This window comes from Scyliorhinus canicula, chromosome 7 (assembly GCF_902713615.1).
Source record: "Scyliorhinus canicula chromosome 7, sScyCan1.1, whole genome shotgun sequence".
NCBI classification, from domain to species: domain Eukaryota; kingdom Metazoa; phylum Chordata; class Chondrichthyes; order Carcharhiniformes; family Scyliorhinidae; genus Scyliorhinus; species Scyliorhinus canicula.
The window spans coordinates 95,588,969-95,602,168 of NC_052152.1; the positions used below are offsets into that span (position 1 = coordinate 95,588,969).

At 48.7% G+C, this 13,200-nt stretch overlaps 1 protein-coding gene across 2 annotated transcripts in view; it reads left to right on the forward strand.

The window, feature by feature from the left end:
• The window catches only part of map3k15 (mitogen-activated protein kinase kinase kinase 15), a 170,579-nt gene that overhangs the window by 102,389 nt on the left and 54,990 nt on the right, over positions 1–13,200 (forward strand). For both annotated transcript variants that reach the window (XM_038802505.1, XM_038802506.1), the window contains one exon: positions 530–657. In XM_038802505.1, the coding sequence (XP_038658433.1) occupies positions 530–657 (128 nt within the window). The remainder of the gene's footprint in view (positions 1–529; positions 658–13,200) is intronic.

Sequence of the window (13,200 nt, forward strand, 5' to 3'; positions counted from 1 at the left end):
CAGTGCATGCTTGGGTGGTGTTCAAATATGGCTGTCCAGACCTTCGACCCGCCAGCTGGTTCACAGAGAATCACCCATGGATACCACCATTCCGACATCGCGGAATCCATCCACCACACTTCGTGCAAAACATGGACAATTCTGCCCTAAAAGTAGAGTTCACCGACAACAAGAAATGACCTTGGCCCATAGAATTCCCATTGGAGTCACAAGGAAAAGGGATGTGGGGGGCGTAGGAATAATGAAAGGGGAAGCTCAACGCTTATCCTGCCACCAATCCAGTGGAATTTCTGCTGCATTGTTTTGAACTAACCTGACATATGAGTATTTCAAAAGATACATTCTAAAGAAAATAATTTAATTCTGTATGGAACTTTTGCTCAACCAGATGGAAAGTTCAATGCTGATACTTGGTGCAAAAACTCAAAAATATTGATCATAAAATCCCCAATGAATATCATGCTTATTAATGATGGAGTAAAAATTCTTGCCACTTAATCTTTAGATAATAGCTGTGTTTTATTCCAAGGTACTCCCAACCCCTTCATGAAGAGATTGCTGTATACAAGTATCTTAAGCACAGGAACATTGTCCAGTACCTTGGTTCAGTTTCTGAAGATGGTTACATCAAGATCTTTATGGAACAAGTGCCTGGAGGTAGGTATATCAAATGTAAGCCGATATTGGACTGGGTTTAGCTGGAATTACCAACTCCCAGCTCACAGGTACCTATGGCAACACAAATTAAACTTAGTGCATCCACTGAGGTAGAGATTAGATCCAAAAATAAGAACAAAGTTTTATTTACACAAACAATATACACCACCCGCTAGATCCCTAGCGGGTTCCTCCTTCTCTTTGGTTTGTGCCTTACCGACCGACTTTGGTAAATTGAGATACCCCTCCCCTAGAGGATAAGCTCTCACTCCACAAGGAGCATGAGGAAGACAAGCTTTCCCACCCAGTAGGTCCCACGCAGGGTATTACAGAGATTTTTCGCCATGATTCACATTGACTTCAATTATGTCCAAGTCACTCCCACTTCATCTCTTGAATTCAACTCTTTTGTCCATGAGGTCAGCACGTGGCACAGTGGTTAGCACTGGGACTGCGGCGCTGAGGACCCAGGTTTGAATCCCGGCCCTGGGTCACTGTACGTGTGGAGTTTGCACATTCTCCCCGTATCTGCGTGGGTTTCACCCCCACAGCCCAAAGATGTGTTGGTTAGGTGGATCGGCCACATTAAATTGCCCCTTAATTGGGAAAAAAAAGAATTGGGTACTCTAAATTTATAAAACAAAACTCTTTTGTCCATGATTGGGCTGAGGCTACAATGAGGTCTGGAGCCAAGTGGCCCTGAAAAAACCCAAACTGCGCATCAGTGAAGAGGTTATTGCTGAGTAAGCACCACATGATAGCACAAATCAGGATATCTCCCATTAGTTTGCTGATGATTGAGAGCAGACTGATGGGGCAGTAATTGGTTAGGTTGGATTTGACCCACATTTTGTGGACTGGACATATTTTCCACATTGTCAGGTAGGTGCACTGCATTATGGACAATGTTACACAGCAGTGAGGATTGAAGCTGCAGGACAAACATGTCACTCAGCACATGTTTGTCAGTGAGTAATTCCAGTGAAGAGAAGGAGGAGAAGATGGAGGATAAAAGTAGTGCCCAAATACTGCACCTGACCTTTACATCACTGGCCAGGATTTCAGGAATTCTCTTATGGCTCTCAAGTTTATTTAGGAACTACTACTGGACCAATGAAACAATCTTATAGAATGACCACTGTCCCTCTTCTTCCAATCCCATGGGTACAAACCAGTCTTGTAACTGATTAACACCGACTGTCCCCCCCGGTGGTGCTATTAGTTCCTGGCTTCCTAATCCTCAACAAACAATTGAAAAAAAAACCAAGTTAACACCTGCTGATCAAGAATGGACAAGAGGGGTGAGTATTGCAAAGTAATGCATTTGCATATTGTTATGGGAACGGTGTTTTCAGAACCCCAAAATGTATCATGGAGTTCAACCAACCCCCACTTTAATGTATTGTTGCTTTTGAAGCACACGGCTTGTTCTCCAGGTGTGGTACTACAAATATGGACACGTGAGTTTTTAAACACAAAACAATGTTTATTCCATGAATTCAACTTAACCTTCTTAAATAAACATTGGATCCCTTAACACCCCTTACTTCAAAGATAACCCCGAAAATAATACAACACTAAATAATCCCTCAAAATGTTCCTTCAAACCTCCAAAAAACTTAACACCTTTAAACAGAAACACATCAGGTTAATATGATGAGTTTAAATCACCCAAATGATTCAGAGATATTCTTTCCTGGAAAAGATCACAGCAGATCCAGCTCACTGCAAACACAGACACATCCAAGCTCTTTTCTCAAAACTGGCTTTCTCCTTTCAAAAGAGCTCACAGCAAACCAGCCAGGCACTTTTCAGCTGCTTTCTCAAAACAGGCTTTCTCCTTTCAAAACAGCTCACAGCAAACCAGCCAGGCACTTTTCAGCTGCTTTCTCAAAACAGGCTTTCTCCTTTCAAAACAGCTCACAGCAAACCAGCCAGGCACTTTTCAGCTGCTTTCTCAAAACTGGCTTTCTCCTTTCAAAAGAGCTCACAGCAAACCAGCCAGGCACTTTTCAGCTGCTTTCTCAAAACAGGCTTTCTCCTTTCAAAAGAGCTCACAGCAAACCAGCCAGGCACTTTTCAGCTGCTTTCTCAAAACTGGCTTTCTCCTTTCAAAACAGCTCACAGCAAACCAGCCAGGCACTTTTCAGCTGCTTTCTTAAAACTGGCTTTCTCCTTTCAAACCAGCTCACAGCAAACCAGCCAGGCACTTTTCAGCTATTTTCTCAAACGAAACTAAAAGCAGAAAAAGCAGAAGTGATCTCAGCTCAGCTCCCCCCTCTGACATCACTTCAGTAATATGAGCTGCTCCATTTCTTAAAGGTACATTGGTTAAACATCCATTTCTTAAAGGTACTCTCACATGACAGTATGTGCATACATTTGGTGAGCCACAAAACGTTTCTCTTCCTGTCTCTACGTGGTGCAACCACTGTGGCTTCAGCAGACTCTGATCACTGGGAAGCTCATGGCTAAAATCTCTGGGAGTTGGAGCTCGAGAGGGCCCCGCTGCAGACTGGTGTACCTGTGCAGGTGCAAATCTGGCCACTGGGACACGTGTCGGGTACTGACTGAGGGGGTGGCGGTGGAGCACGGGTTACAGTGGGTGAGAGGTAGGAATGTACTGAGTGGAGTTCCCACTTCCATGTCCCCTTTTTCAATCATCCTTCTTGGGTGGGCAAGCTGCATTTCATTCTTTCAGACCTGCTGGAGAGTAGCATGGTGCTGTTCTAAGATAAACCTCAGGAAATTCTCAGCCTTATGGCACTAGACATAGAATCGTAGAATCCCTCACAGCACCAGGGTCCCAGGCCCAATTCCAACCTCAAGTGACTGTCTGTGTGGACTTTGCACCTTCTCTCCGTATCTGCATGGGTTTCCTTTGGGTGCTCCGATTTCCTCCTACCGTCATGATGTGCAGGTTAGGTGGACTGGCCATGCTAAATGTCCAAAAATTTGGTGAGGTTAGAGGGATAGGGCGGGGGATTGGGCCTAGTTAGAATGCTCTTTCGGAGGGTAGGTGCAGACTCGATGGACCGAATGACCTCCTTCTGCACTAGAAATTCAAACGTGAAAGAGAATTTGATTGGTATAATCTATTGTACCGTACTGCAATGCGCCACAGTGCAAATTGTCATCAACTTTAATGGTAAGATTTTGTTTAATCCCATAACAAGAGCCGTCTCCGGGCTATTAACATTAATAGAATTATGATTTCATTTATCCCAAGTTCGAATGAACTTCTTTACTCTCCAGCACACATAATTGGCATGCTATGATGTGATACAATTCCTGAAGGAACTGTCTGGGAAATATTGGTTTAATACCGCGTTGTCATCCGCCAATGTTACTTTCCATTGCTCTGCCTAATATAGCTCCCACCTGCTCTTTTTCATCCATTCTCTTCCTCCCCCTCTGTCAACATCTGTCACATTGGCACTACTTGAAAATAAGAAGAACCAAATCGCTAAATAACTCCCAACTACTTTTGAATTGTGAAAATTAATTTAATTAAATTTCAACATTGATATTTATTCTCACATGTAAACACTATTGAGGGAATAACATAGTCCTGCCTTTTAGACTTAGTGATGCAATAAGAATATTCATGTTATTAACAATTGCAGCTGTTTTATCTTCATGTCCTCATAGCTTGCACTGTGCTAATTCTGGTAGAGTTTCTCAGTAAATGTTAATAAACATCAACACAATCAGCTTTAGACAGTTACTTAAGCATTGGCCTACATCGTAGCCAGTCGGATACAGTCCCACGGGGACTTATTTCATTTTACCTGGAACTGATGCATTGGTTAAGGTCTTATATTCGTGACTCATTTGAAATATTCGTATATAAGCCACAGAGATGCAAACAAGTCCATTGGAGCAGAAATCCAAAGTCAATCTAGATATAGGCCTATGGGATGTCTTTAAACAGAGGCTTGGGAAATGTTGTCATGAACCTTCACCCTGGACATTGAAAGAAAGAAAACGAACAGTGATTTGTTTTTATAGAATGCCTTGTCCAACCTCAGAATGTCGCATAGCATTGTGCAGCCTGTTAAGTATTTTGATGTGTAGTCCCTGTTGTAATGCAGGAAATGTGGGGAAAAGCAGTAATCTGTTTGTTTTTTCTTGTGATTTTCATGCTGCATCGGTCACAACGTTATTGACACTTGCACTTGAGCAGCATAAACCACCGCACTGAGTTATTACCCTCAGCGTAACAATGAACACACGACTTCCACTATTAACGACAGGTTGCTGAACTTCAACATCGTCCAGTGCTCTTGATTAGGAAACGGGGGTTGTTGTAAACATCCTGGGCAGAACGCTTGCCAACTTGTTGTTGGTAACTGAAACCGTGTGCCTCAATTACGCCAGGAGCTCTTAGATCTGGTCCTACATGAATCAGGTTCCATGACTGATGCACTGAAGAATTTGATGGAGGAATGCCAACAGCATTAGGACACTTCCCCAAAGAGTAAGCCTAGAGTTACATATCTCGATGTGTGTAATTCTATCTCAATTCCTTGGAAGAAGAGGATTATCATTGGGAAGCAAATGGCACAACAGCAGCACTGGCCCAGATATACTTACAAACATTGGGACTCTTGAGCTTAATCTGCCCTTCGATAAAATTGTGGCTGATATGATTGTGATCTCAACACCACTATTCTGCTACCCCTTAATACTGACTTTCATATTGGTCAAGAATATATCTACCTCTTTCTTAAAAATATTCCATGACCCTGCCTCTCTCTGGGGAATAGGGGTTCCACAGACCCTTGATCCTCTGATGGAAACTGAATTCTCCTTATCTCTATCTCAAGAGATGCCATATTTTTAAACTGCGTACCCAGTTCTGGGTTCTCACATAAGGGGGAAACATTCTTTCAGCATCCATTCTTGTCAAGCCCCTCAGGACCTTGTATATTTCAATAAGATCACCTCTCATTCTTCTAAATTCCAGTCAATAAAGACCCAACATTTCCTCATATGAGAACCCCCTTAGCCTGGAAATCAGCCAAGTGAGCCTTCTCATGCAATTTGCTTTTTCCTTCAAGAGTCTACTACTCCTAGTATCCCTAGGAGGTCTCCCATCCAAGTACTAACCAGGCCTGAGTCTGTTTAGCTTCTGAGATTAGACAACATCAGATGTTTTCAGACGTGCACGGCTATAGGCTTCTAATGCAATTATATCCTTTCTTAAATAAGGAGACCAGAAATGCAATCTCACCAATAGCCTGTAAAACTGTAGCAAAGGATCCCTACTTTAATAATCCCATTCCCTTAGCATTTGCCTTGCATTCCATTTCCACCTGTGAGATCTCGTTCCGAATTTTCCCCTCTGTTTGCCAGTGATGTAACAATTAGGCGGGAAGCTAATTTTGGTACATTTTACCACAAATATTAACATGCTATCCCACTGCATGATCCCCTACCACTGAATATTGAAATATCGGCAAAGTTTACAACAGCTATATCAGAAAAAAAATCAATAAAGGAGAACCCACCACAGACACCAAGGTAATAGCTCCCAGAGGAGAAGGACATGCCCGAGAGGTGCCCTGGAACCTCCCCCTCGTATGTCCCCAGCACTGCCCCTCGCATCGGTTGCCACTGTCCCCGTCACAGGTTGACAATGCCCTGGCACAGAGTGGCAATGCTCACCTGGCAGTGCCAACCAGTGTCAGGGGCATGTGCTCTGGAGTGCTCCACTGGGGTTTTTCCTTCTATGTAGTGATTGCGTGGGGGAGAGGGCCAGTGGGGCCTCTGCCTGTGAAGAGTGGGGGATGCGGGTGGTGATGCCTCTGAACGGGTGCAAATCCTGTGAATGGGGGGTGGTGGCGATGTCTGTGAATGGGGTGGGTGGTGATGACTGTGAATGGGATGGTGGTGATGACTGTGAATGGGATGGTGGTGATGATGTCTGTGAAAGGGGGGAGGGTGATATCTGTGAATGTGGGGGGTGGCAATGATGTCTGTGAATGGGGTGGTGGGGATGATGTTTGTGAATGGAGGGGGTGGTGATGATGTCTGTGAATGGGGGGGGTGGTGATGATGTCTGTGAATGGGGTGGTGCTGGCGATGTCAGTGAATGAGGGGGGTGGTGATGATGTCTGTGAATGGGGGGGTGGTGGTGATGATGTCTGTGAATGGGATGGTGGTGATGATGTCTGTGAATGGGGTGGTGGTGATGATGTCTGTGAATGGGTGGTGGTGATGATGTCTGTGAATGAGGGGGTGGTGGTGATAATATATGTGAATGGGGGGGTGGTGATGATGTCTGTGAATGGGGTGGTGGAGGTGGCGACGATGTCTGTTAATGGGGTGGTGGTGATGATGTCTGTGAATGGGGGGTGGTGGTGGCGATGATGTCTGTGAATGGGGGGGTGGTGATGATGTCTGTGAATGGGGGAGTGGTGATGTTGTCTGTGAATGGGGGGTGGTGGTGATGTTGTCTGTGAATGGGGGGGTGGTGATGATGTCTGTGAATGGGGGGTGGTGGTGATGATGTCTGTGAATAGGGTGGTGGTGATGATGTCTGTGAATGGGGGGGTGGTGGTGATGATATATGTGAATGGGGGGGGTGGTGATGATGTCCGTGAATGGGGTGGTGGTGATGATGTTGTCTGTGAATGGGGGGGTGGTGATGATGTCTGTGAATGGGGGGTGGTGGTGATGATGTCTGTGATTGGGGTGGTGGTGATGATGTCTGTGAATGGGGGGGTGGTGGTGATGATATATGTGAATGGGGGGGTGGTGATGATGTCCGTGAATGGGGTGGTGGTGATGATGTCTGTGAATGGGGGGGTGGTGATGATGTCTGTGAATGGGGTGGTGGTGATGATGTCTATGAATGGGGCCGTGGTGATGATGTCTGTGAATGGGGGGGGTGGTGGTGATGATGTCTGTGAATGGGGTGTGGTGGTGGCAAAGATGTCTGTGAATGGGATGGTGGTGATGATGTCTGTGAATGGGGTGGTGGTGATGATGTCTGTGAATGGAGAGGGTGGTGATGATGTCTGTGAATGGGGGGTGGTGGTGGCGATGATGTCTGTGAATGGGGGGGTGGTGATGATATCTGTGAATGGGGGGGTGGTGATGATGTCTGTGAATGGGGGGGTGGTGATGATGTCTGTGAATGGGGGGGTGGTGGTGGCGATGATGTCTGTTAATGGGGTGGTGGTGATGATGTCTGTGAATGGGGGGGGGGGGTGGTGATGATGTCTGTGAATGGGGTGGTGGTGGTGGCGATGATGTCTGTTAATGGGGTGGTGGTGATGATGTCTGTGAATGGGGGGTGGTGGTGGCGATGATGTCTGTGAATGGGGGGGTGGTGATGATGTTGTCTGTGAATGGGGGGGTGGTGATGATGTCTGTGAATGGGGGGTGGTGGTGATGATGTCTGTGAATGGGGTGGTGGTGATGATGTCTGTGAATGGGGTGGTGGTGATGATGTCTATGAATGGGGCGGTGGTGATGATGTCTGTGAATGGGGTGGTGGTGATGATGTCTGTGAATGGGGTGTGGTGGTGGCAAAGATGTCTGTGAATGGGGTGGTGCTGATGATGTCTGTGAATGGGGGGTGGTGGTGATGATGTCTGTGAATGGGGGGTGGTGATTATGTCTGTGAATGGGGGGTGGTGATGATGATGTCTGTGAATGGAGAGGGTGGTGATGATGTCTGTGAATGGGGGGTGGTGATGATGATGTCTGTGAATGGAGAGGGTGGTGATGATGTCTGTGAATGGGGGGTGGTGGTGATGATGTCTGTGAATGGGGGGTGGTGGTGATGATGTCTGTGAATGGAGAGGGTGGTGATGATGTCTGTGAATGGGGGGGTGGTGATGATGTCTGTGAATGGGGGGGGTGGTGATGATGTCTGTGAATGGGGGGGGGTGGTGATGATGTCTGTGAATGGGGTGGTGGTGATTATGTCTGTGAATGGGGGGGGGTGGTGATTATGTCTGTGAATGGGGTGGTGGCGATGATGTCTGTGAATGTGGTGGTGGCGATGATGTCTGTGAATGGGGGGGTGGTGATGGTGATGTCTGTGAATGGAGAGGGTGTTAATGATGTCTGTGAATGGGGGGTGGTGGTGGTGATGTCTGTGAATGGAGAGGGTGTTAATGATGTCTGTGAATGGGGGGTGGTGGTGGCGATGATGTCTGTGAATGGGGTGGTGGTGATGATGTCTGTGAATGGGGGGGTGGTGATGATGTCTGTGAATGGGGGGGTGGTGGTGGCCATGATGTCTGTGAATGGGGTGGTGGTGGTGGCGATGATGTCTGTTAATGGGGTGGTGTTGATGATGTCTGTGAATGGGGGGTGGTGGTGGCGATGATGTCTGTGAATGGGGGAGGTGGTGATGATGTCTGTGAATGGGGGAGTGGTGATGTTGTCTGTGAATGGGGGGTGGTGGTGATGATGTCTGTGAATGTGGGGGTGGTGGTGATGATATATGTGAATGGGGGGGGGGGGGGGGGGGGTGGTGATGATGTCCGTGAATGGGGTGGTGGTGATGATGTCTGTGAATGGGGGGGTGGTGATGATGTCTGTGAATGGGGTGGTGGTGATGATGTCTATGAATGGGGCGGTGGTGATGATGTCTGTGAATAGGGGGTGGCGATGATGTCTGTGAATGGGGGGGGTGGTGGTGATGATGTCTGTGAATGGGGGGGTGGTGGTGATGATGTCTGTGAATGGGGGGGTGGTGATGATGTCTGTGAATGGGGTGGTGGTGATGATGTCTGTGAATGGGGGGGTGGTGATGATGTCTGTGAATGGGGGGGGGTGGTGATGATGTCTGTGAATGGGGTGGTGGTGATGATGTCTGTGAATGGGGTGGTGGTGATTATGTCTGTGAATGGGGGGGGGTGGTGATTATGTCTGTGAATGGGGTGGTGGCGATGATGTCTGTGAATGTGGTGGTGGCGATGATGTCTGTGAATGGGGGGGGTGGTGATGGTGATGTCTGTGAATGGAGAGGGTGTTAATGATGTCTGTGAATGGGGGGTGGTGGTGGTGATGTCTGTGAATGGAGAGGGTGTTAATGATGTCTGTGAATGGGGGGTGGTGGTGGCGATGATGTCTGTGAATGGGGTGGTGGTGATGATGTCTGTGAATGGGGGGGTGGTGGTGGCCATGATGTCTGTGAATGGGGTGGTGGTGGTGGCGATGATGTCTGTTAATGGGGTGGTGGTGATGATGTCTGTGAATGGGGGGTGGTGGTGGCGATGATGTCTGTGAATGGGGGAGGTGGTGATGATGTCTGTGAATGGGGGAGTGGTGATGTTGTCTGTGAATGGGGGGTGGTGGTGATGATGTCTGTGAATGTGGGGGTGGTGGTGATGATATATGTGAATGGGGGGGGGGGGGTGGTGATGATGTCCGTGAATGGGGTGGTGGTGATGATGTCTGTGAATGGGGGGGTGGTGATGATGTCTGTGAATGGGGTGGTGGTGATGATGTCTATGAATGGGGCGGTGGTGATGATGTCTGTGAATGGGGGGTGGCGATGATGTCTGTGAATGGGGGGGGTGGTGGTGATGATGTCTGTGAATGGGGGGGTGGTGGTGATGATGTCTGTGAATGGGGGGGTGGTGATGATGTCTGTGAATGGGGTGGTGGTGATGATGTCTGTGAATGGGGGGGTGGTGATGATGTCTGTGAATGGGGGGGGTGGTGATGATGTCTGTGAATGGGGTGGTGGTGATGATGTCTATGAATGGGGCGGTGGTGATGATGTCTGTGAATGGGGGGGTGGTGATGATGTCTGTGAATGGGGGGGTGGTGGCGATGATGTCTGTGAATGGGGGGGTGGTGGTGATGATGTCTGTGAATGGGGTGTGGTGGTGGCAAAGAGGTCTGTGAATGGGGGGTGGTGATGATGTCTGTGAATGGGGTGGTGGTGATTATGTCTGTGAATGGAGAGGGTGGTGATGATGTCTGTGAATGGGGGGTGGTGGTGGCGATGATGTCTGTGAATGGGGTGGTGGTGATGATGTCTGTGAATGGGGGGGTGGTGATGATGTCTGTGAATGGGATTGTGGTGATGATGTCTGTGAATGGGGGGGGTGGTGATGATGTCTGTGAATGGGGTGGTGGTGATTATGTCTGTGAATGGGGGGGGTGGTGATTATGTCTGTGAATGGGGTGGTGGTGATGATGTCTGTGAATGTGGTGGTGGCGATGATGTCTGTGAATGGGGGGTGGTGATGTCTGTGAATGGGGTGGTGGTGATGATGTCTGTGAATGGGGGGTGGTGGTGGCGATGATGTCTGTGAATGGGATGGTGGCGATGATGTCTGTGAATGGGGGGGGGTGGTGGTGATGTCTGTGAATGGGGGGGGGGTGGTGGTGATGTCTGTGAACGGGGGTGGTGGTGATGATGTCTGAACGGGGGTAGTGGTGATGATGTCTGTGAATGGGGGGTGGTGGTGGCGATGATGTCTGTGAATGGGGGGGTGGTGATGATGTCTGTGAATGGGGGGTGGTGGTGATGATGTCTGTGAATGGGGTGGTGGTGGTGATGATGTCTGTGAATGGGGGGGGTGGCGATGATGTCTGTGAATGGGGGGGTGGTGGTGATGATGTCTGTGAATGGGGGGTGGTGATGATGTCTGTGAATGGGGGGTGGTGGTGATGATGTCTGTGAATGGGGGGTGGTGGTGATGTCTGTGAATGGGGTGGTGGTGATGATGTCTGTGAATGGGGTGATGGCGATGATGTCTGTGAATGGGGGGTGGTGGTGATGTCTGTGAATGGGGTGGTGGTGATGATGTCTGTGAATGGGGTGGTGGTGATGATGTCTGTGAATGGGGGCGTGGTGATGATGTCTGTGAATGGGGGCGTGGTGATGATGTCTGTGAATGGGGGGGTGGTGATGATGTCTGTGAATGGGGGTGGTGGTGTTGATTTCTGTGAATGGGGGGTGGTGTTGATGTCTGTGAATGGGGGGGGGGGTGATGATGATGTCTGTGAATGGGGTGGTGGTGATGATGTCTGTGAATGTGGGGGGGTGGGAATGATGTCTGTGAATGGGGTGGTGGTGATGATGTCTGAATGGGGTGGTGGTGATTATATCTGTGAATGGGGTGGTGGTGATGATATCTGTGAATGGGGGGGTGGCTGTGATGTCTGTGAATGGAGGAGGGGTGATGTCTGTGAATGGGGGGGGGGTGTTGATGACTGTGAATGGAATGGTGGTAATGATGTCTGTGAAAGGGGGGAAGGGTGATGTCTGTGAATGGGGGGGTGATGTCTGTGAATTAGGGGAGGGGGTGATGTCTGTGAATGGGGGGGGGGGTGGTGGTGATGTCTGTGAATGGGGGGTGATGGTGATGTCTGTGAATTGGGGAGAGGGGTGGTGATGTCTGTGAATGGGGTGGTGGTGATGATGTCTGTGAATGGGGGGGTGGTGATGATGATGTCTGTGAATGGGGTGGTAGTGTTGATTTCTGTGAATGGGGGGTGGTGTTGATGTCTGTGAATGGGGGTGGTGGTGTTGATTTCTGTGAATGGGGGGTGGTGTTGATGTCTGTGAATGGGGGGGGTGATGATGATGTCTGTGAATGGGGTGGTGGTGATGATGTCTGTGAATGTGGGGGGGGTGGGAATGATGTCTGTGAATGGGGTGGTGGTGATGATGTCTGAATGGTGTGGTGGTGATTATATCTGTGAATGGGGTGGTGGTGATGATATCTGTGAATGGGGGGGTGGCTGTGATGTCTGTGAATGGGGGGGGGGTGTTGATGACTGTGAATGGAATGGTGGTAATGATGTCTGTGAAAGGGGGGAAGGGTGATGTCTGTGAATGGGGGGGTGATGTCTGTGAATTAGGGGAGGGGGTGATGTCTGTGAATGTGGGGGTGGTGGTGATGTCTGTGAATGGGGGGTGGTGGTGATGTCTGTGAATTGGGGGGAGGGGTGGTGATGTCTGTGAATGGGGTGGTGGTGATGATGTCTGTGAGTGGGGGGTGGTGATGATGTCTGTGAATGGGGTGGTGGTGATGATGTCTGTGAATGGGGTGGTGGTGATGATGTCTCTGAATGGGGGGGTGGTGGCGATGTCCGTGAATGGGGGGGTGGTGGCGATGTCTGTGAATGGTGGGGGGTGGCGATGTCTGTGACTGGGGGGTGGTGATGACTGTGAATGGGATGGTGGTAATGATGTCTGTGAAAGGGGGGAAGGGTGATGTCTGTGAATGGGGAGGTGATGTCTGTGAATTAGGGGAGGTGGTGATTTCTGTGAATGGGGGGAGCGGGTGATGTCTGTGAATTGGGGGGAGGGGTGATGTCTTTGAATGAGGGGGGTGATGTCTGTGAATGGAGGGGCGGTGATGTCTGTGAATTGGGGGAGGGGGTGATGTCTGTTAATGGGTGGTTGGTGGGTGATGATGTGAATGACATCCACACATTTTGTTAGCTTGACCATCTAATAAATTGACCAGTTACGCTTTAACAGAGCAGAACTGAATTCAGTTCCAAGATTTGTTTCAGCACTACAATATAAAATCCCATTGCTTTGCTTAAATTTTC